This window comes from Furipterus horrens, unplaced genomic scaffold (genome assembly GCF_987537825.1).
Source record: "Furipterus horrens unplaced genomic scaffold, mFurHor1.1.pri manual_scaffold_12, whole genome shotgun sequence".
Lineage (NCBI taxonomy): Eukaryota > Metazoa > Chordata > Mammalia > Chiroptera > Furipteridae > Furipterus > Furipterus horrens.
In genome coordinates this window covers 47,142,263-47,165,750 of record NW_028327182.1, presented here as the reverse complement: position 1 = coordinate 47,165,750, position 23,488 = coordinate 47,142,263, and the positions used below count along the sequence as shown (strand labels likewise).

Below are 23,488 nucleotides of genomic sequence, written 5' to 3'. Positions count from 1 at the left end.
AATTCAAAAGTTATATCTTCAGAGAAGTCCCATTTGACAATCTGGAGCAAGATTTTTCAAACTTGAGTGTGTATCCCAATCTCCTGAGGACTTACAAAAACATAGGTGCTGGACCCCACCCCCAAAGTGTCTAATCCAATGGGTCTCAGGTGGGAAATGAGAATGTATATTTCTATCTATTATAGTTTGCAGGTGATGCTAAGGCTACTGGTCCAGGGACCACACTTTGGGAACCACTTACCCAGTGCATACCAGCCTTTTGAATTATATGCTTTCACAGCCCTACATGCCTCTCCTCACACACTTTCATGCCTGAAATTTTACATGTGTTAGTGTAATTACTTCATTAGCTCACCTTGTTTCCCTACTAGACTGTAAGCTATAGGACAGCAGGGACCTTAGATAATTTTGCTCATGACCATACCCCCGGGCCTAGCTCTGTTCTGGGCACATAGTAGCTCCTCAGTAAATATTTATTGAAGGAATGAAAAGTGAATAATTACAAAGGTTATGGAGGAAAATACATATTAAAAACTTCAAAGTTACTTTGCAGACCAAGAGTCATCATCAAATGGATACCTTTAGATTCAAATGTTTTAAGAGCTCAGTCCTTGGAGGGGAAGCTAAGTCATGACAGACCAACAACTCCTTAAGGCCCGGGACTGTGTCATCCTAGCTACACTCTTACCCTGGGGACTGACCTTCCCCAGTTAATTGGGAGTGCCAGAAAGACACAGGAAACTGTCAGAAGCTGGACATCAGGAAGGACTACCAGAAAGTTGTCCCATCAGACAATAGGAGACTTCGGAAAGTCACTTTTATTGAAAATAAATACTTGAAAAAAGAGATCCAGGAAGTTCCTGAGAAGAGAGATTAAGACAGGCCAGAAGCATACCCTTTAGGTGGATAAGACAACTCTAGAAATCACACAACTAGATTTTCTTTTTTCATCTGAAAAAATGAAAAAAGAGCTAGTAAGAAAAAGAAAAGTATGAACAGGGTGAGATACAACTAGAAATGTTAGGAGATGAGACACTGCAAAGATGGGTCATTAAGCTCTCTAAAAGAATCAGTACAGAGAAAGTCAAAAGCAAGGAATCATTTTCTGGTAATGCTTCCTGGTGGCTTCTCCAGAGATGGAGAAGAGGAAAAAGAGAGAGATGCTAGGGACAGGGACAGGCAGGAAGACACTGTTAAAAGAAGGGATATTATTAGCAAAGAAGATAATGCAGACAGCAGAAACACTCCTCTCAGAAGGAGACCACACACAAACCCAAATGCTCCATGGGCACAGGGCAGAGGGTGGCACATGACAAGGAAGGTCACAAGTCACCTGGTGGAAGGCATTGTCTGATGAGAGCTTCTCTAGATTGCCCACATCAGATATCGAGGCAGGAGTTCTGAGTAGATGCATGTCTTCAGTCTCTCTTTGGCAGTGAAACAGAAGGGTTTCTCTAGGACTGCTCTGTTTCTCAAGCATCGCATTGCCAGTCTCAGGGGAAGGACTCCCTCTGGGTGTCACAATTCCAGGAATGTGCTGGTGGTCTCCAGCAAAGACCAGTGTTTATGTGGTTGACCTGCAAACATGGTGAATTCAAATCCGCCCTGATGCACATGTCCAGGAAAAACGAAGGTGATGGGTGCCATGTGGCCCAGTCAAAAAGCAGCCCTAACTTGGTGAAGGCTTTATCCACCTTGGAGCAGACCCAGGAGGGCTGCCCATCTGGTATCTCTGGACAATGTACCTTTTCTGGCAGTAAAGAAGGAGATGTCTTAACAGGATTTTTTTCAAGGCATAGTCATATGCTAAAGGCCTAAAGTTGGTAGAAACCTGTGGATAGTACTTGTGGGGAAATAAAACAGAGAAGAAATGCAGGGTAACAGAAAGCGCTGGGTTTTGAGTTTAGGTTAGGTATTAGTTCTCTCACTTCTTAGCCTGGGATGCTGGTTGATTTCCTCTCGAAGCCTTGGTTTTGTGTGAGTAGAAGGGAAATGTATGTGTAGGGTCTGGCATCAAGAAAGGGCAGCCAGAGACTTCCAGCCAAGATGGAGGCCTAGAGAGACGCGCTGGGTCTCCCTCCATAACTAAGAAGGAATACAACTACCTCAAAACTAGAAACAACCAGAAGTCCCAGAAAATCAAACTGCATGGAAGTCCAGCAAACAAAAATACAGTATTCCCTCACTTATCATGGGTATTACATTCTAGATACCCCCACGATAGGTGAAAATCCGCGAAGGAGGAACCTTACATTTATTTTAGTATTTATATATAGTTTAAGGCTTTATAAACCCTTCCCACACACTTATAAACTGTTCCCAGTCCCTTATTAACCTTATAGTGAAAACTTTGAGATAAATAAATATAATTTTTAAAAAATACTGCAATACAGTGAGGCTGCAATAAGTGAACCGTGATATAGAGAGGGACTACTACATAAAGCAGAAATACTCATCCAGACAGGTAGGAGGGGTGGAGCCGGGGTGGAAAGGACCTGGTGTGGTGGTGGCAGCAGCAGCGGTGGCAGTGCCAGGCTGGCAGAAAGCACAGTAACACACTTTAAAAAGTGGGGAGGGACACCTAGGGTGTGTTCCCAGAATCAGACCAGACCACACAGCTCACACGTGATTCTAGCGCCAGGGAAAATAAAGTCAGAGGCAGAGGAAGAAACTGCCTCTCAGCAGAGTTCGCTTGTTTAAAGAGCCCCCACAGTCCTAGAACATCCGCAAACCCACCCACTCTGGGAATGATGACCAGGACAACACCTAGAGAGGCCCCAGTCCCATACGAAGGCGGGAGAGGTGCCTGGAAAACGGTCAAGTGCTGAGCAAGTGGCATGGTTCCCTCTCAGACCCCACGCCCACATATAGTGCCACAATGTGACGAAACAGTCGTCCTGTACTGATAAATACCTAAGGCTCCGCCCCTTAAAATGTAACAGGAGCGACAGCCCTACCTAAGACACAGAGGCAAACAAACATAGGAACTTGTCAAGATGAGGAGACAGAGAAGTATGGCCCAAAAGGGGGAATGGATCAAGGTTCTAGTGGGAGAACTAAGCAACAAGGAGATAGCCAACCTAACAGATGCAGAATTCCAAACACTGATGATAAAGATGCTCACAGGCTTGACAGATGCTTGAATACAGCAAACGCATAAGGGAAGAAGTGAAGGCTATGCTAAGTGAAATGAAGGAAAACCCACACAAAACCAATGGTGAAGGGAAGGAAACCGGGGTTCAAATCAATGATTTGGAACACAAGGAAGAAAAAAACAGTCAACGAGTACAGACTGAGGAAACAAGAATTGAAAAAAATGAGGAGAGGCATAGGAACCTCTGGGACAACTTTAAACATGCCAACATCCGAATCATAGGGGTGCCAGAAGGAGAAGAGAAAGAGCAAGAAATTGAAAACTTATGTGAAAAAATAATGAAGGAAAACTTCCCAAATTTGGTGAAGGAAAAGACATACAAGTTCAGGAAGCACAGAGAGTCCCAAACAAGCTAGACCCAAAGAAGACCACACCAAGACACATCACAATTAAAATGCCAAAAAAGATAAAGAGAGAATCTTGGACTTCCGGCCAAGATGGAGGCATAGACAGACATGCTGCGCCTACCTCCACAACTAAGAAGGAATAGAACTACCTCAAAATTAGAAACAACCAGAAGTTCCAGAAAATCAAAGTGCAAGGAAGTCCAGCAAATAAAGATATAAAAAAGTGAAATGAAGGAAAACCCACACAAAACCAATGGTGAAGGGAAGGAAACCGGGGTTCAAATCAATGATTTGGAACACAAGGAAGAAAAAAACAGTCAACGAGTAGAGACTGAGGAAACAAGAATTGAAAAAAATGAGGAGAGGCATAGGAACCTCTGGGACAACTTTAAACATGCCAACATCCGAATCATAGGGGTGCCAGACAGGTAGGAAGGGAGGAGTCGGGGTGGAGAGGCCATGGTGTGAGGATGGCAGTAGCGGCAACAGCAGCAGGCCAGTGGAAAGCACAGTTACACGGTTTAAAAAGTCAGAAGGGACACCCAGGGAGCGTTCCCAGCTCCTCACCAGACCAAACAGCTCACTGTCCCAGCACTGGGGAAAATCAAGCCTCATTGCTTTTGACTCTGCAGACCAGTGGGGTTGGGATGGAGGCAGAAACTGCTGGTCTCTCAGCAGAGTCCACTTGTTTAAAGGGCCCCCATGGACCTAGAACATCCACAGACCCATTCACTCTGGGAACGATGACCAGGGCAGCAGCTAGAGGGGTGCCAGTCTGGTGTGGAGGTGGGAGAGGTGCCTGGAAAAGGGGTGAGTGCTGGGCAAGTGGCATTGTTCCTTCTCAGACCCCTCCCCGACATCCAGTACCACAACGTGGTGAAACAGGTTGCCTGTAACTGATGAATAACTAAGGCTCTGCTTCTTACAACAAAATAGGAGTGGCAGCTCTGCCTGGGACTCAGAACCAAACAAACACAGGAGACTTCCAGCCAAGATGGAGGCCTAGACTAACATGCTCTGTCTCCCTCCACAACTAAGAAGGATACAGCTACCACAAAAACAGAAATAACCAGAAGTTCCAGAAAATAAATGGAAGTCCAATGTATGAAGTTATAAAAAAGTGGTGCTCGTCCGGACAGGTAGGAGGGGCGAAGCTGGGGTGGAGAGGTCAAGCTGTGCTGTCCATGGCAGCAGCAGCGATGGCGGCAGGACAGTGGTAAGTACAGACACCCGTATTTAAGGGGAGATGAGAAGCATCTTGGGAGCACCCTCGGCTGCAGACCAGACCTGCCAGTTTGCAATCCCAAAGCTGGAGAAGGCAGATCTCCATTACTTTGGACTCTGAGGCCCGGAGGGAGTGGACAGAGGAGGAGACTCCAGGTCTCAGCAAGAGTGAACGGCAGGAATCCGTCTTGGACCCCCACCCATACAGAAAATGCCACAGCGTGGTGAGAGGGGTTGACTGGTTGTGATGAGTCCATGGGGCTCCACCCCCTATAGTGTAAGAGGTGTGACAGCCCTGCCCAAGAAGCAAAGGTAAACACAAAACTGTCAGGATGGCACAGATCATGATAGAGATCCCGGTGACGCAGCTGACCAGCCAGCAAATATCTAATCTAATGAAGCAGCAGATAGGAAATCTTTCTGAGGCACAGTTCAGAGCTTTGGTTATAAGAATGCTTACAGACCTAACAGCAGATCTTAAACAAGATGGGAAGGAATGAAGACTACTCCTGCTGAAATGAACATAAATACATACGAAACTAGTGGTGAGGAAAAGAAAACCAGAGATCAAATTAACAAGTCAGAACATAGGGAAGGAACAAACAGTCAACCAGTGCAGAAAGCGGAAATGAGAAGTGAGGAAAATAAGGAGAGGCTCAGTAACTTATTGGATAGCTATAAGCAGGCCAACATCAGAATCACAGGGTTGCCAGAAGGTGAAGAAGAAGAACTAGAAATTGAAAAATTATGTGAAAAATAATGAAGCAGAACTTCCCTAACTTGGGGAAGGAAATAGACTTACAGGTCCAGGAAGCACAGAGAGTTCCAAAAGAAATGGACCCGAGGAGAACCACACCAAGAAACATTATAATTAAAATGTCGAAAGTTAAGGATAAAGAGAGAATCTTAAAAGCAGCAAGAGAGAAGAAGAGAATTACATACAAAGGGGTCTCAATAAGACTATCAGCTGATTTCTCAAAAGAAACTCTGCAGGCAATAAGGGGCTGGTAAGAAATATTCAAAGTAATCAAAAGCCTACAACCACGATTACTCTATCCAGTGAAGCTGTCATTCAGAATAGAAGGGCAGAGAAAGTGCTTCCAGGACAAAGTAAAACTGAAGGAGTTCATCAGATCCAAACCACTGTCACGTGAAATGTTAAAGGGACTTGTTTAGGAGAAAGAGGATCAAAACTATGAACATTAAAATGAAAACTGTATCACAACAACCAACAAGAGAAGCTAGTGAACTGAAACAAAGGCAAACTAAGTAGGCAACAAGAGTGGGAAAAGAATTATAGGTATGGGGAACATTGTGGGGGGAGGTCAGCAGGGAGCAGGAAGTTGGGAAAGGGAAGGAGATGGTACAGGAATTAAGAAGCATAGTAGGAGGGAGTGGAGTGCATAGGAAGATGTTGAGAAGAACTATATGCACAACCAATGGGCATGGACCAAAGGGATGGGGGGACAACTGGAGGGAAGGATGTCACTGGGTGGAGGTGAACAAAGGGAAAAGAAATTGAGACAACTGTAACAGCATAATCAATAAAGCATATTTTAAAAAAGAGAATCTTAAAAGCAGCAAGAGAAAAGTAGAGAGTTACCTACAAAGGGCTGCCTATAAGACTATCAATTGATTTCTCAAAAGAAACTTTGCAGGCAAGAAGGTACTGGCAAGAAGTATTCAAGGTGATGAAAATCAAGGACCTACAACCAAGATTACTCTATCGAGCAATGTCATCATTTAGAATGGAAGGGCAGATGAAGTGCTTCCCAGACAAGGTAAAACTAAAATAATTCATTATCACCAGCCATTATTATATAAAATGTTAAAGGGAATTATTTAAGAAAAAGAAGATGAAAACTATGAACACTAAATGACAACAAACTCACAACTATCAACGACTGAATCTAAAACATAAAAACAAAATCCCACTAAGCAAACCAGAATAGGAACAGAATCATAGGTATAGGGATAATTTGGAGGGTTATCAGCTGGGAGGGGAAAGGGGGGGAATTGGGGAAATGGTGCAGGGATTAAGCATAGTTGGTTGGTACAAAATAGACAGGGGGAAGTTAAGAATAATATAGGAAAGGGTGAAGCCAAAGAACTTATATGCATGACCCATGGACATGAACTAAGGAGGTGGGATTGCTGAGGTAAGGCAGTAATGGGCAGAGGGGAGCAAAGGGGAAAAAATTGGGACTACTGTAACAACATAATCAATAAAATATACTTTAAAAAAAGGAAGAAAGAAAGGGCTGCCAAAGTAGCTGTGCCTAGTTTGGAAAGAGTTCTTTCTAGAAATAGGGTAGAGGCTCCAGCTGCTCCTGCAGAAGTGATTCCACTGACCTCTGGCTGATACGGCCTGCCCTCTACCTGTCCAGGTGTGGCTGGAGTTCATGCAGGTGCCTCAGTATCAAAGAGCTATGCCCCTCCACTCTGGTGTTCTCATCGTCACAAAGCGATGTCACCAAAAGGTCACAACGGTATCTTTCTTTCTTTGTAAGCATTGAGAATCTTGGTCAGAGCATTGCTAAGGAGTTTAAGAGCTGGGGAGATGGTGTGACTAAGGACCATCAACATAATGACAATAACAACAAACATTTATAAAACCATTACCATGACTCCACTAAACATTAGATGTGCATTAACCCTCAGGATTAGTTTTCATGAGGATCCTACGGATTAGGCACCAGTGCTAACCCTTTGAAGAATGGGAGAACTGAGACTTAAAGTGAGCATGAGTAGCTTGGACAAGGCCACACAGCTAGCAGATGGCAAAGCCAGGTTTCAAACCCAGGGAGGCTGGCCCTGGGGCTGGCATACATGTGAGTTAAGTATTTTTCCTCCTCCGTACTGTCCTTAACAAAACATTCAGTCCTAGGATGGCTGGATGTTAGCACTTCCAGAAATGGAGAAGTCCCTGGCCCATATATAGAGGAGGGAAGATGGATGACCTGAAACATGAGGCTGAGAGAATGAGAAGTTGAGGCCCATCTGAGAATATCTCAGGGAATCACTTCTTCATACCTCTCTGAATAAGTTGTCCTGAAAAACAGACATATCTGTGACATTATCTCTCTTCCCACCCAACTCCTGCAGGTAGAGTCTCTGGAGTATACAGGAGAAGAGTACAGTCTGTGAACTGACAAACAAAAGAAATGTCCCTGCCCAGAAAAGTGCAGCCGATCACAAGTGCTGGTGCCAAATAAACCTGGTCGGCTCCTGAAAGGTATTAACTGCAATAGCAGGGGCCAGCTCTGGGCCAGACACAATTTCTTATGTGATGGGCAAAGACAGTCCAGCTCGATATTCTGTTCTGGGGATGAAGACATCAGAATATCCAGCAACATAGGAGGTACCCCATACACATACAGATACACACAAACATGCAACACACACACAAGCACATACACAAACATGCACATGTACACACATACACACATAGATCGCACATCAAACAGAATAGCTGCTCTTTCATTTGTTTTCATTTAAGATTTGAACAAAGAGTTTTGCTGCTTAAAATAAAAGCCAGAAAACACTAGTTTAGATGTTTTGTTCTTAAATTACAGTTAAATTTTTATGGATATAAAAGTAATGTATGCTCATTGACAAAATTGGAAAATATAGAAAATTATAAATAAAATAACAGGCATAAGCTAATTTTGTTATCCTAGAGGCTTCCCTTTGATGGCATTTATAAGCTTCTCAGTTTCAAGAATACCCAGGCTTTAGTAACCACTGAAATTCTCATAATCACTAATTAGGAAATGAAGATCAAGATTGGTCAGAGAGAGAGAGGGAAATAAAATTGAAATTAGAAATACAGGAGGGGGAAACAGTCCAAGGGAGTGAACTGGGGCATGGCTGGTATGGAAGAGTCCCCATGAGAATCAGAGGATGGTGACTCCGTTAATCCCAGTTGAAACCTCAGTGAGGGGTAAGAATGGAGAAGGATACAACCATGTTGCAAAGAGTTATGTCTGAGACTGCTGCTTCCTGTCACTGCACAATATCACTCTAGGGCTTGGAAAAGGTAAATAATATTACAGGATCACAAGAATATGTACTGTATATGTTGACAAAATGACTGAACTGTCTCAACAACTAACATGTTAAGAAAAAGACCTAATTTTGTCGAGTCCAGGAGGCATTCTAATCAAAGAGGTAAGTTGAAAATGCAGAAGATGGTTGTCCTGTGATCACAGTGGCACTGATATTATGAGGTTAGAACAGCTGCCGCAAAGATGAGCATGGGAGCCTGCTGTTATTACCATGGCCATGACAGACACAAGTAATGGATTGTAGCACATTTTCACCCAAAGCTTTGTTGTGGCCTCAGAATCTTTCTCAATAAGGCTTTTGAAAGAGCTGAGGATAAAAGAGGAGAAAAAGCCAGGGCTCTGAGCATAAACAGTGGTGACTAGTGTCATTAGTAGTCTGGGGAAGGTCATTAAGACTGCTAGTGTCTTGTGAGGATAGCAGTCTTTACTATCTCAGGCAGACAATCCAGGTCACGCTTGTCTCTCAGTCTCAAGATAAAAAATAACTCTTCAGAAGCTATCAAACATTTCTCCAGAAAGACAGGTTTTGAAATCAAGGATTGAGAAAGTTGGGATGAACTGCTTATCTGGAGAGAGGCCCCAATACTAGCAGAAATGAAAGATAATGTTTTTATTTAAAGGGGGGGTATTTTGATCCTTTGGGCTTCAGTGTGGATCTGGGGTCCTAGGAGATCAAATGAAGGTAAATGTAACCAGTTAAAAAGGTTTCAGCAACACAAAGTCCTAGGACAAGACTTGAACAGGACAACTTTCTGGCCTATTTGGAATAATCACTTGAGGGGGTCCCATAACAGGTATTTGAGAAGCAGGTCTTAGATTTCTGACAGAATGTATATAATATCAATAACAATAAATCTGGTTATGAAATTGAGCAAAACAAAGCATAAGATGGCCATGAGATAACACTGTGTCTCAAAAGAACACACATTCCCAAAGCCTTTCTATCTCACAAAGAAAACTTTTATAGCAGAACAGTGGTGTATGTAGATTGTGTTAAGGAAATGAAACTCACATTTTACTTCTGATATTCAACTTAAAATACAAACCGCTATTCATTGATTTTTAGTCTGCATGTGGGTGCTTCCTTTTTCTTGCGTAGGGAGATCTAAAAGATTTAGATGCTTTATCTTGGGAAAAGAGTCTCATGTACCCAGAGTGTTACCACTTAAAATTGCTCACATTTATCCTTGGAGTGAAGAGGCAGGACCTACTGTTTTCTGAAAGATCCAGAAAACTGTGATGGCTGAGCCTGCCAATTAAAGGCTCAACCTGGGAGGATAAGAGGCAGATGGCAGCCTGAGTGCCCACCCCATGACAAACCATCCACCCCTGGGGCCATTCTTTTCCATGAGGGCCACAAAGGCAGAGGTGATGTGTGATGGCTGAAGCTGCAGGTTTCAAGCATGTTGCGGGTCAGCACTGACACCCCTGGACCAATTGGATGCCAGGACTACCTGTGGTGGCACTCCTATATCCCTATTCGATTGGTAAGGGGATCAATACAGAGAGAGTAAATAAGTTGTCCAAGATTATTCAGCTGATAAATAGAAAATCTAGGCTTTAAACCCACATCTGGCAGATTCCAAAATTCTCCCCTCCTCTGAGGCCTCTTATCCTATTACTGCCAACTGGTCAGGTTTCAAAGGAGTGTTTTGCCTACAAAACCTTTTGCAATAGTGGAATGTGGAAATTTACTTACTTCTGGAGAGGGGTGTATTTATATAAACCTACTTCAACTGCCTTTTAATAGGGCAGTGTATTAGAGATTACACTCATGTACTCAGACTCAGATCTTGGGGTCCTCGGCACAGCCCCAGTGCTCTTATCCAATTTCTTGGTAAGATGGTGGGCATTCCCTGGGTGCATATTTTGGCCAGGGGTGTCTGGGTGCCTTGCTCCTGTATCCTCACTGTTCTCTAGGTTTCTCTTTCTTCCCTTTCATTATCTTGCTCTTATCAGCACAGCAGTCATGAAAGGAGAATGAGGAAAGCCATACGCAAGAGACTGAGAAGCAAGGGGTCAAAGTGTGCTGGGAAACATCACTCCCTATAATAAAGGGACCTCGCAACCTCTTCCAGATTTGTTTTTCCACATTAAGTGGAGTAAGGGCGACCAATAAATGAGCATGTACTTAAGTGCCAACATTTAACTAGCTTTAATTCTTTTTTTAAGTATATTTTATTTATTATGTTGTTTCAGTAGTCCCAGTTTTTTTCCCCTTTGCTCCCCTCTGCCCAGTACCCCCCTTCCCTCCAGCAATCCTATCCCTCTTAGTTCATGTCCATGGGTTGTGCATATAAGTTCTTTGGCTTGACCCTTTCCTATATTATTCTTAACTTCTCCCTGTCTATTTTGTACCAGAATATAGCTAGGAAAATAAGTAAGATGTGCATTTTTTATTCCTTGCCTGACCTGATTATTTATTTACCCTAGGCATACCAACACTACTTTGAAAAAGAGCACATTGTCCAACCAATCATCAATTAGAAATGTGGGTTAATAGAGTAAGGTAATGGAGTCTTTCAGGAGAATCAGATCAATGATCAACATCTTCATTAATATTAGAAGATCTCATATCTTCCCTATCTGTATAAAAAATATCCAAAATAGAAATAACCAAGGACATGAACTCAGAGAGGGCAAATGACCTCATAGGTATCACTGGGACTTGGTGAAATGAAACTTAAGCCTGGCATACGGGTATGTCTTGTTCAAAGGAAAGAGACCTGAGGGACACAGAGTGTGTCTGTAGAAGTATGGAAACTCCACCAGAAATTACAGTGCATTTTGTGTGAGTGTAACAGGCAAGAGCATAAGTGAGGATATGCATGATGGATGGTCAGATGTGAGGTGTGTGTGGCCTCTTGTACTTTGGATCACAGAACTGGGAGAGAGGTGAGAGAGAACAGCAACAAGGGGCTTCAATCATTCTAGCATCGAGAAGGCTTATTACATCAGAGGAACTGATAAATAAAATGGCTAGACTTGAGGAAATTGCATTCTTTTAAATGTAGAGAAAAGATAGGTGGGAACCAATGGTTTGTGACCCTAAAAAGGGAGAAACTCAAGAGGGATAGTGGGCTCTGCAAAATAAACGCAATTGTGGCTAATTCCAGGGAGGGGGCAATGGGTGCACATCTGAAGATAGAAGGAAGGGCACAGTACCAAGGACAAATTGAGAAGAATGACACATTTCTGTGAGAACAGTGTCCAACTTGAGCTAAGGCTTGCAAAAAAAAAAGAAAAGAAAAGAGAGAGAGAGAGGAGAGAGAGAGAGAGAAAGAAAAAGCTAAAATTGGCAACCAAAACAAAACAAAATGGGTGATGGTAGTGGATTATTCTTAGTTATGATTAAAAAAAAGATGAGGCCCATGACTTAGGGATCATGGTGGCATGTAAACAGGATAGAGAAAGTAAGATGACCCAACTCACATTTTATGTGTCACCTCTCCATAAAAGCACAATGGTCTCAACTGGGAAGATGTAAACAAGCATCACTAGAATAGCACCAGACACGAAGGCAGGGGGATGTGGCATGCTAATGAGTGCTGTGTTTTCTTAGTCATATTAAGTCCAAATCTCCAGGCCCTGTAAGCCCCATCCAGGCCCCTGGACAATCCTACAGAAAGGATAACAGAACCAATGTGCTTGATCCCTGAAAAAACTCTTGCAGACTGGGAGGGTTCTAAAAGATCACTACAATTTACCCAAGAGAGAAAGATATAATTCCTACTATATGTAAAAATAAGCCTGATAAAATTTTAATTAAAATATAAGTTAGAGAAGATTTTTAAAGCCCTTTCAAAAGGATGACTGTTGAGAACTAACCCAGATTTGAGAAAAACAAGCCAGACCAAGTAACTCCATTGGCTACCCTCCCCTCCTAGCAAGGGCACAGACCGGGGAGGGCCTCATCCCCGTGATGAGGCTTTTGCCATTCCTGAGCCTGGGGCACTATCTGAAGCCTCTGTGCCTTTATCACGTAGTGTTCCTTCATGTGGAATAAACTTCCCTTTGTCTGGCTGTCTGTCCTTCAAAACTCAGCCCAAACTGCACCTCCTCTGGAAAACTTTCTCTCCTGCCCCGTATGATTTAGAAGTACCTCCTATAGAATGATCGATTGTGTTCTCCCAAATTCACATGTTCAAATCCCCAGTGTGATGGGTAGAAGGCAGGGCCTTTAGGAGGTGATAAGATCACGAGGGTGGAGGCCTCAGGAATGGAATTAATGCTTTTAAAAAAGAGTCCCCAGAGAGCTCCCTACCTTCATCTGCTATACATAAGGGTACCATATGAAGGTACAAGGAAATATCTGTGACCAGAAAGAGGGCTCTTGACTGACCAAGCTGGCACCAAATCTGACTTTCAACCTCCAGAACTGTTAGAAATACATTCCTGCTGTTTATAAGCCCCCCAGACTGCAGTATTTTGTTATAGCAGCCTGGACAGACTAAGACAATCCTTATCCATGCTCATCAAGTGCTCGGGCACTCTACTATCACAGGGCTCTCTCCCTGAGTTACAACTGACAGTTTCCTTATCTGCCTCCTCCAGTGCCTGCAGGTCCTGAAGGAGATTGTAGTTTCGAAGCCTGGCATAGTATCAGGCACACAGGGGACCCTCAAGACATGATAATTGTTTGCAAGAACTTTTTACTGAGAGGTTCAAAGTCAACCTGAAGAGAGTTGTCTCTACTTGTGTTCCTTGGGCTTCTCCAGGTTCAGACTTCTACCAGTGACTTGGAGAAATAATATACGTTCAGACTATAAAGTTGGGAAAGAAAGATAATTTGATAAAAGGCTCAAGGTTCAAGATCTAACAATCTATAGTCTGGCCATAAAACCTGAAAATGCAGACAACTTCTTCATGTTGATTGATTTTTTATTTTTCTGTGGCATGCTAAGGCACAGGTTCTTTTTTTTGTTTGTTTTGTTCTGGGATAAAAATCAGAGACAGATCATCAGAGGTAAGGAATCAGAGATGAATATGCAGAAACTGATGAAGATGCTGCATTAATGGACCCAAGTCACAGAACTATGCATTGCTAAAGAAAGACTACATTGAATATAACATGTAATGTCACTGACCATATTGTACATTATAATGGAATATCGGTAAGCCATTTATTATGCATGTTCTATGTTTCCAGAATTTATGGCTACTCTGCAGAAAGACAACTAAGAGCAACAATGAAATTTTAATAAAAATATTCATGAAGCTTTATGTTAGGTCTCAAAAAAGTTAATTGGATATCTAGTATGTGGAATATCTGCTTTATTCATCCATCCATTGATCCATCTACCCATCCATCCAACCATACTGAACACTCACAATATGCAAAATACTATAGTAGGATCTACAAATTTAGCAGAAAATACACACTGCTTTCCCTGAACTTATATCCTGTTAGAGGGAAATGGATATTGAGTAAGCAAAGAAACTAACTTCAAATGTTGATGAGGGCTATGAATAAAGTAAAACAATGTGTGATGAGGTTATGTAGTTGCATCTCTGAAGCATGCAGGAAGTTTTTGTAAAGAAGATCTTGGTGGGGCCTGGCTGGCACCCTGATGTGAGTTTAGAATGTGCTGTGACTGTTCAAAATAAACTGCAAGCTGAGCCATAGTAATAAAAGCAGAGCACTGAGGTTAAGGGCAGTGACAGTCCTACTGCCTCTGTAGCATCTACACCACTTCTAGACCGACTTCTGAAGTTGCAAATGCTATTCTTTAAGAAAGTCGTGGTATGTATCTAGAAACCACATTTTATGAGGCCAGGTTGAGAGAACTAGGAAAGTTTAGCTAGCAGAAGAAGCCACTAGGTAGTCATCTTTAAAATATCCAAAGATTCAAGATGTTCAGAAGAGAACAAGTCCATGCTGTGTGACTTCAGGAGTCTACACCTGAATTATTGAGAAAACAGCACAGTATGGTTCGAAAGAGGGAAGACATTTCTAACAGAATTAGACCTATACAGAAATGAGATAGGCCTTTTGAAGAAGTGAGCACTCCACACTCAGAAGTATTCCAGCAGAGGATAGGTAAACTCTTTTAAAGATGACAGATCCCATATTGGGCAAAAGATTCCCTTTGAGGATACAGCTTCAGTAATTAGGTACAGTTTTGTTTCTTTGAGTAGAAGATCTTCTCATCTTGGAATGCCAAATTATCTTTAAAGTATTTGAGCCTCGAACAACAATGATGCCAAATCTTTTGGATCTTTCCTTCCTCCTAAGAGCTTTTGTTTCATTGGAAGTGTGGTTTCTTAAAGATCAGAGACACTTATCTACCTTTAGTCATGGGTGTCTTTTGCCATTGGGGCAGAATGATGTCTTTGAGGGAGGCCTGGGTGTTTTCAGGAAAATGTGGACTCCTGGCCTTCCCTGCCCTCCGCAACAGTGAGGTGATGGATAGCGGACCTCTGACAGCATACCTTATTGTTAGAAGTAACTGCCACTCACCAGTACTGCAGAGACTCAACTCCTGGGGACCAGGAATTATGTCAAGACTCCCAACTAGAATTTAAGTAGAAACAACTGCATGATCCTTTTGCTCAAGTCTCCTCTTTGTATGTGTATGTTTGCATGCCAGCGTAACTAAAGCTCTCTGAACTTGTCACCTTCCAGTATGAGATGACTGTACTTTGAGGCTCAGGTCAAAGTCTCAGTTCTATGTAGAAGCACTATAATGCTTCCTGTTTGGCAGAAGACCTTCCCTTTCTCTGGAATGTGAATTCATCTTGGTCAGAGAGATGCTCCACTTTCTGTTTTAAATGTTTTTAGACTGTGTCTTCACAGAAAGGTTTAACTGAACTCTAAAGTGTATATATATCCAGTTCAATTGTTCTGCATAATCATTTTATGATTATAATTTGATAGCATCAATTCTGTCTCTACTCATATTTGGTCTGCTATAATAGGAACTAAATCAAAATGCATTAAGATCAAGGCCTCAGGCAGAAATTAACTTGAATCTCAGACTAATACATTTTTTGTCTATTTACCTTGTGAATAAAACATGTGTTTTTGAAGGACAGAGGAGAATATGGGATATAGGATCAGTGAAAAACCCATACCTGAGCCACAGACAACAAAAACAAACAGTGCCAACAGCCATGGTCCCACAGGATATTTCTCTTCTTGTGGTCTCTAAAAGAGAATGGGAGAAAGTAAGATTAGGTTCAGTAATTCAGAAAACATTGAGTACTATTAGTAAGCATACTAGGAGCTGGGCTACCATTGTGAATAAGACAGACTCAGCATCAATGCCCGGTGGGCAGATATAGATGAATGAAGTCAACTGTAAAGGATCAAGGTTTAAAAATATTCATCAATTACCTTACTTACATTCCTGTAACTCAATGAACTTGGTCGCCTTAAATATTCTGGGGACAGGATATAAATACATAAAACAAATACAGTGATTTAGGAGCCAAAAATGGTATTACTAATAACTGTTTCATGTGTTGAAAGCACACTCTATGCCAGACACCTACTAAGAAGTCTACATCCACTACTTCCAGCACTCAAAACTCCATGCACCTTCATTCTGTAATTGAGAACTGAGGTTCAAATTTGTTAGCTTGATCAAGAGCTGGGATTCAAATTCAGAGAGAGAGAGACAGAGAGAGAGAAAGAGAGAAAGAAACATCACTTTGTTGTTCTACTTTTTAATGCATTCATTGGTTGCTTTGCATATGTACAGTAAACCTGCAACCTTGGTGCATCTGGATGACACTCCAACTAACTGGGCTAGCCAGCCATGGTCAATATATTCATTTTTAACTGTTGTATCTGTGAATTCCAAGCAGGGAAACAGAGCACAGAAACCTATGTGCTAAAAAATTTGGGAAGGGAATGCAGTGGAAATTCTTGGAATCAGAGAAGTGTCTTTCTTATGCAAATGGCTTTAATGCATCCAAAGCCTCAGGCAGATGGGAGGAGTCTTGAACCAGGGGACAGTATGGAGAAAGCACACAGAGCCTACGTAAGGACCCGTGAATGGTCAGAACTGTTTGCAACGCCCACTGTGTCAGATGACGCAGTCAGGGATATATAAGCAGCTACAGACATTTTAGCTCAGACTCTCTCAGACTCTCGCTCTCTGACTCGGGCTCTCACTCGCGCTCTGGCTCTGGTGCTCTGACTCTCTCTGGCTCTTGCTCGTGCTCTCACTCTGAGACTCTCTCGCTCTCTGACTCTCTCTGGCTCTCACTCGTGCTCTCACTCTGAGACACTCTCGCTCTCTGACTCGGGCTCTCACTCGCGCTCTGGCTCTGGTGCTCTGACTCTCTCTCTGGCGCGCCCACGCGCTCGCTCTCGCTCTCTCGTGTGCTCCCTCCACGTGGCTTGGTGAAGGGGCCTTCTCCATGTGGCTTGGAGAAGGGGTCTCCAGGCTGCTTTAAGAGGCTCTCGCCATGCGGTTTTGAGAAGGAGAGGAGATCCGCGCGGTTTGCAGGAAGAAGGCAGTTGGCAAGGAGGCTGAGAATCCAGGCGGTCCTGCATTGAGAGCTGGAGGGCACCACAGCACAGAAAGGACCTTCCCAATCAGATTGAATGATTGGCAGCTGCTGGTAAAGCTGAACTGTGTTTGGAAAGTAGGGAAACGGTTTCTCTGACTTTCCTAAAACTAGCCTGGTTTGGAAGGGGGGAGGCAAGGATATGTGTTTGTGGGTATTTTAAAGAGCATAAGACTTAACAACAGAAATCCGCAAATAACTAAATCTATATAACTGTTAAATAAACAATTCTTTTTCTTTTCGCTAAACTCTGGTATTGAGAGTTATAATTTTGGCGGTGGGCAATCAGGCCCCTAACTAAAGAGCCCGTGGGTTTGTTTTCAACTGGAGTAGCCCAGGGGTTCTGTAACAGAAGTACCACAGCAAATGTGAAAGGATATGAGGGAAGCAGCATTCTGTAATAAAGTTCCTAATCTTAGTAAAGTTTACACTTCGGAAAAATTTCTTCACTCCCTGGAAAACAGAGGGGAACTGTTGGACCCACACCAATCTAAACCTGTATACCTCTAGCTCTTCTCAAACCCAAAGTACAGACATAACAAGAAAGTCGCTGTGCATCCCCTCTAAGTCTATTGAAGGCAGGGCTTGGTCCTTAAAAATCAAATCAAATCAAATCAAATGGTAGAAAAATAACATTTTCTGATAGGCATCTGAAAATACAGTGAATTTCTCAAATAAAAAGGGAGGAGGTAGGGTGGAAAAAAAGTACTCACAATTTGCTCATTAGTGTGAGCCCAAAATAGGGCATAGTCAAAATCAGTTAAAGAACTAATTTTATTATAGATAAGGCAACAGCTTACCTGTTAACATTCTTAGAGTCTTCTCTCTTCTACCTCAATTAGTTCACTTGTCATTTATATTGCCATGTACTTTTTCTTGATATTTATCACAGTTTGTATAACTGTTTATTCTTGTCATAATGTCTGGGTCTCCACTAGACTATACGCCCCACAAGGGCAGGCACTTTCTCTTTCATGTATCAATGTATAGCAATGACTAATATAGAACGTAAATATAGTAGATGTTCAATAAATGTTAATTGGAGAATAAATAGGCATACAAGCTTCATTAAACATAATTTCTTGGGTCATGTAAAGACAGGGTCTAGGAAGGATATTGTCTTTTTTATAATACTTCCTAATTGGTGATATGGTTATCCCTGCATTTCTTTTACTAGAGAAGTATGGATTAAAGTATCTGCAGCAGGTAGACTCTAAGAATTGAATCGATTAACTTTTCTGTCCTTGACGAGCTCATATCTACCACCACTCTTGTATGAGGATAAATCACACTGCAAAGAAAGAGGTGGTTGCTATCAGCTGATTTCTCAAAAGAAACTCTGCAGGCAATAAGGGGCTGGCAAGAAATATTCAAAGTAATGAAAAGCAAAAACCTACAACCACGATTACTCTATCCAGTGAAGCTGTCATTCAGAATAGAAGGGCAGAGAAAGTGCTTCCAGGACAAAGTAAAACTGAAGGAGTTCATCAGATCCAAACCACTGTCACGTGAAATGTTAAAGGGACTTGTTTAGGAGAAAGAGGATCAAAACTATGAACATTAAAATGAAAACTGTATCACAACAACCAACAAGAGAAGCTAGGGAACTGAAACAAAGGCAAACTAAGGAGGCAATGAGAGTGGGAAAAGCATTATAGGTATGGGGAACATTATGGGGGGAGGTCAGCAGGGAGGGGGAAGGGGGAAAGGGAGGGAGATGGTATAGGAATTAAGAAGCATCGTAGGAAGGAGTGGAGTAGTAGATAGGAAGATGTTGAGAAGAACTATATGCACAACCAATGAGCATGGACTAAGTGGGGGGCAACTGGAGGAAGGTGGGTCACTGGGTCGAGGGGAACAACGGGAAAAGAAATCAGGACAACTGCAACAGCATAATCAATAAAGCATATTAAAAAAAAAAGAAAGAGGCAGTTTCTCTTGACTAGACAAGGACAAAAACAGCCTTAAATAATTGCATAAGACAACATTAACATTTTTGTTGTGTCATTCTTTGGCACTAAATACCAGGTCAAGGTCAGATAAAGTCACCAACTTCCTAACAATTTGTCATGGTTGATCAGAAACCAGTTCTGTTGCTGTCATCCTACTAAAGATATAAAAATTTATTTTGCTCCATCTCCAGCAAAGCCAACAGGTGAATTCAGAAGCCTGTAAGTGAATTATTGGTCTAGTCAGATACCAAATGAAGCTGCTTACTTTTCCTTTGCAGAAAAACACAAATTATTAACATGCAGAGCTTGGAGCAAAAACCTTTTTGATGACATTTCCCAGTGAAGCAATATTATTTGGGGACTTGCAAAGCTCAAGAACACTTGGGTGATCAATACCAATATATCCTTTTTGAGAGTCTAAGTAACTTTTGTGGAGAAGTGGTGTGAAGCAGTCCCACTGGTACAATTCACCTAACCCTGAATTTATTGCTAGGGAAGGTAAGAAAAGCAATAGAATTCCACGAATGACATGGTTCATTTCAAACAGGAGTTTGCTACTTCCTGAGGCTCCAAGATGTCAGGGGATGGCTTTCCCTGTGATAAGCTAACAGCAGGGTAACTCAGAATTCTGACATTTAATTTCCCTCTTCATTCTGAAGAAGTTACTACTGTATAATCAGGATATTATTATTCCATTTCTCTGTTTCTTGGCTTTATCTGCTATCTATGAGAATAATATTGATTCACTCCATTGGTATTAGCTGATTATTAAATACTGAAACATCTGCATACAATTAAAGAGCTTTATTGCTGAATTATTAGTCCAAATTTTTAGTTAGAATCTATTCACCTGTCCCCATTTATTGAATTTCATCTAAACAAATTATCCCTTGCAAGTTAATTAGGAAAATAAAATTTAGGATTTAAAATGTTGCTTTTTAAAAGAGAATTTCATTTTTTTGGATGTTGATCCATCTATAATAAAGTTAACCAAAAAACCCTCCTAACCAAAGGAAAATAAACATACATTGTGGCTTGGTTTGGAAACCTTTCATTACAAATTTAGTAGGGCCATTTAAAAACTCTCACAGGTGTTAGGTACCTTTGAAGGGCCTACTTCACAGTATATATCAGAACCTATTAAAATGCTCTCATACCATAGATTAAATATAATTTGAATGCAGTTCTCAAAGTTGGGTTGAGTTGACCCACAGGTGACTACATTTTCTAGATATTTAAACAGTTTTCCTCCATTTTTTTTCCATTTTCTTTTCTTATGTTGGAGTCAATAATTTTTGTCTCAGGTCCCAAACAAAAATTATGTGGTCCTGAAAGCTAGAAGTGGCAGACACTAAGTTTACAAAGCCGAATGGATAAAAACAGTTCTACAAATTAGTTCCTGTTTTGTTGCTAGTTTTATAGTTAGATAAGTTGTCAACCAAGTTCGGTTAACAACTGAATGCTGGTTCTTTAGTTCATTAAAAAGAATCACACAACTAGAGATTTTCAGTATATCAGCTAGTCTGTATATCCTAGGAGGAATTGATATCCTAAGTATATAAAATCCTGAATATTTCACATCAATTAAAAATTGTTAGTCAATGTTAATTTGAACAGCACACTGTTTTATGAGTAAAAATAAATAGGGAAAATATAGATCTATGTGAAAAATGGTTCCAATTGAAACGCACATAGGCATTTTGCTGCATGATCATAAGTAAATGATTTAAATTTCAAGTGAGAGAATTTCAAGCATGATTTAAGCCTGGAGCCATGCATAAAGGCCTGAGTACAGCTGAGTTTGATCCTAAGGTTTCTCTGCCATAGTACTGCTTGGTTTTGCAAGAATTCTGGTGTAATGATTATAGATTCAGCTTTTTGCTTAGTTAATCAAAGCAGCATCATTTCTTTAGCTAAAGGACTTGTCTCATCAAGTCTGCAAGCTCTTCCAGCCAAGTCCCAAGCTTCAGTTGGATTTTCATTTCAGTGCCTTTGCTCATAGACTTGGAGACTTACACTATTCAACAACTCATCCGAGGCATGCCTCTGAATATCCAAAATCATAGGCCTGGCACTTTCTGTTGAAGATAATTCGCATTGCTAAAAGAAACTCCGCTGCATAAGGCACAGATTTATTTAAAACTTGCTATAAAGCTTTAATCTACAGTTTTGGGGGCATAGAATGCCTGGCAATAAATTAGTCTCTAAAGTTCTGGATCATATCATCAGAAATGAGCCTCAATTCACAGGGTGAACAAGAGGAAAGTTGCATGTAAACTTAAGCCCAGTCTTAAGAGGCCTCTCTAGAGAAAAGGTAAACTAGGAGAATGGAGGGAAATATGGGTCAGAATCTCATGCCATTTTTCCAGTTTACACAGGGAGACCATTATAAAGCGGCTGGAAAGAAAACCTTATCATGATGTGTGTTGGTTGGGTATGGGGAGGGGGTGATGATAAATGGCATTCATTCATTCATTCATAATTTATTTAACAAACGTTCTAGCATCTAGTAAGTTCCGGACCCTCTGTCAAGCAGTTGCTTTAACAGTTCCTGCAACTATGTGCTTGCTGTCTTCCCCAGAGACAAAGGCCCAATTCTCACTCCCGTGGTAGCCACTCTCAGAGGGGTCACGACCAACCAGGGCCCTCTCCGCTCACGCCCACGGGAAACACTGACGAGTCCCGCGCAGCCCTGAACCCACTCTTCCTACGTGGCAGGAGGGGCGGGCTGGTCACTGAGCAGCAGGGAGGTCGGGTCCTGCACCTGCCGCCCTCCTGCCCAGTCCCGCCCCACCCCGCTCCTCTCCACTCCGGTTCCTGTCTGCTCTGCCCTCACGGCAACGCCTCTGCCTTACCAGGGTTTTGGCTACGTTTCCCCTCTGGGTGATGTTTTTGCTGTGCTTCTCATTAGCCATCCGGATCCGCTGTTTGGCTACCATGGCTTGGGGGCTTGGAAGAGCTCCCAGCTCCCACCTGCAAAGATGCCCAGTGTGAGCCCCGGACAGGGCCGAGAGGGTTCGGGTCGGCCCCGGGTGCTGCAGGAGGCAAGGCACGGCTCCCCAGCCTCGCGCAGCCCGCTCCCCAACCCCCAACAAGCCGGCTCGAGAGAGAGGCCGGAGCCCGGACGGAAGTAATCTTTCATCTCAGGAAACCCTCTCCTACTTCCACGCCATCCTTCCGGTCCCCCAACTACTTAACCAGCGTGGCCCTAGGCTGCGGCGCAGCGAGTACTCCCCACACCCGGTGACCAGAGCGCAGCGCGCGGAGCCGCTTGGGCCTGGGCCCCTGTGGTGGCACGGTCCAGCGTCAGAAAGCGGCAGGGCCGAGGGGGGCGCTGCTGCGGGCTTTGTTCGCACATAAAGGATGGGGTCTCAGACGGTCCTGGGCTCCTCCGCCAGGGACCTACTAAGGCCTGGGGAAAGGATTGGGGCGTGAATTCACCTGCATCAATGCCCCCATGGGCAAGGGCTGGACCAAAGGCCATGGTCAGGTTGGGGGAGTGGGCGTCCTCAAAAGACAAGTAGAACCAGCACAGGGCTGAGCCCCGTACTGTTGTGGAACAGTCCAAGGAACCTCCCCTTCAAGGTTCTGGGGAAGGCCCCTGCACCAGCGAAGCCCCCTGCAGGATCTTTCCCAAGGGCTGCAAAAAGGACCAGAGCTCTCCAGGGATGGGAATAGAGATAGTGGTGGGGGGTGGAGTTGGGACAGGTCTTCTTCCCTTGGTAGTTATGAGGGTTACATGGAAGACATCTGAGTGAAACATAGGGGAAGGATGAGGAGGTCTTGGGCCTGCAGCCCAGGTCACATTGGGTGGTCACTGCTGAAATGTGGATAGCTTTGACCAGCTTTAGCGCCACAATTGCTCCAAGCAGCCAGGACCTCCTCCAGCCACCCTCAAGGGGACTGAACTGGGAGATTCCCTGCAGTAGAGGGATCCATCTCAAGGATCTGTGTGACTCACAGACATTCCTATTAGGGCCTTACAGATTGTCTAGATGGGGTGGGGGGCAAGGGAGAGAGGGGTTCAGTCCTTTACTCTTCTACATGCTATACACATTAGAGTTTAGCTCTTAGAAGCTTAGAAGAGTTGAGAAGAGGTGAAACTTCAACCTGGAAGATTTGGAGCACTGGGAAGTGGTGAGGAAGAAGAGCGGTGGCTTTAGACCAGATTTGGGTACTGTGCCCCAGTCCTACCCAGTATCTGTGGCTAGGTCTCTACAGGGTTTT

The 23,488-nt window shown here is 42.9% G+C and overlaps 1 protein-coding gene across 2 annotated transcripts in view; it reads right to left on the bottom strand.

Annotated features, from left to right (window-relative positions):
* Positions 1-22,527, bottom strand: part of SERP2 (stress associated endoplasmic reticulum protein family member 2) — a 50,469-nt gene extending 27,942 nt beyond the window's left edge. Inside the window, exons 1-2 of one of the 2 annotated variants that reach the window (XM_090258143.1) lie at positions 22,117-22,527; positions 15,867-15,939 (exon numbers count right to left, since the gene is read on the bottom strand). In XM_090258143.1, coding sequence (XP_090114269.1) covers positions 15,867-15,939; positions 22,117-22,200 — 157 coding nt within the window. In that variant the 5' untranslated portion in view covers positions 22,201-22,527. The remainder of the gene's footprint in view (positions 1-15,866; positions 15,940-22,116) is intronic. The other variant, XM_090258144.1, reaches the window with a different exon arrangement.
* Positions 22,528-23,488: the final 961 nt, after the last annotated feature.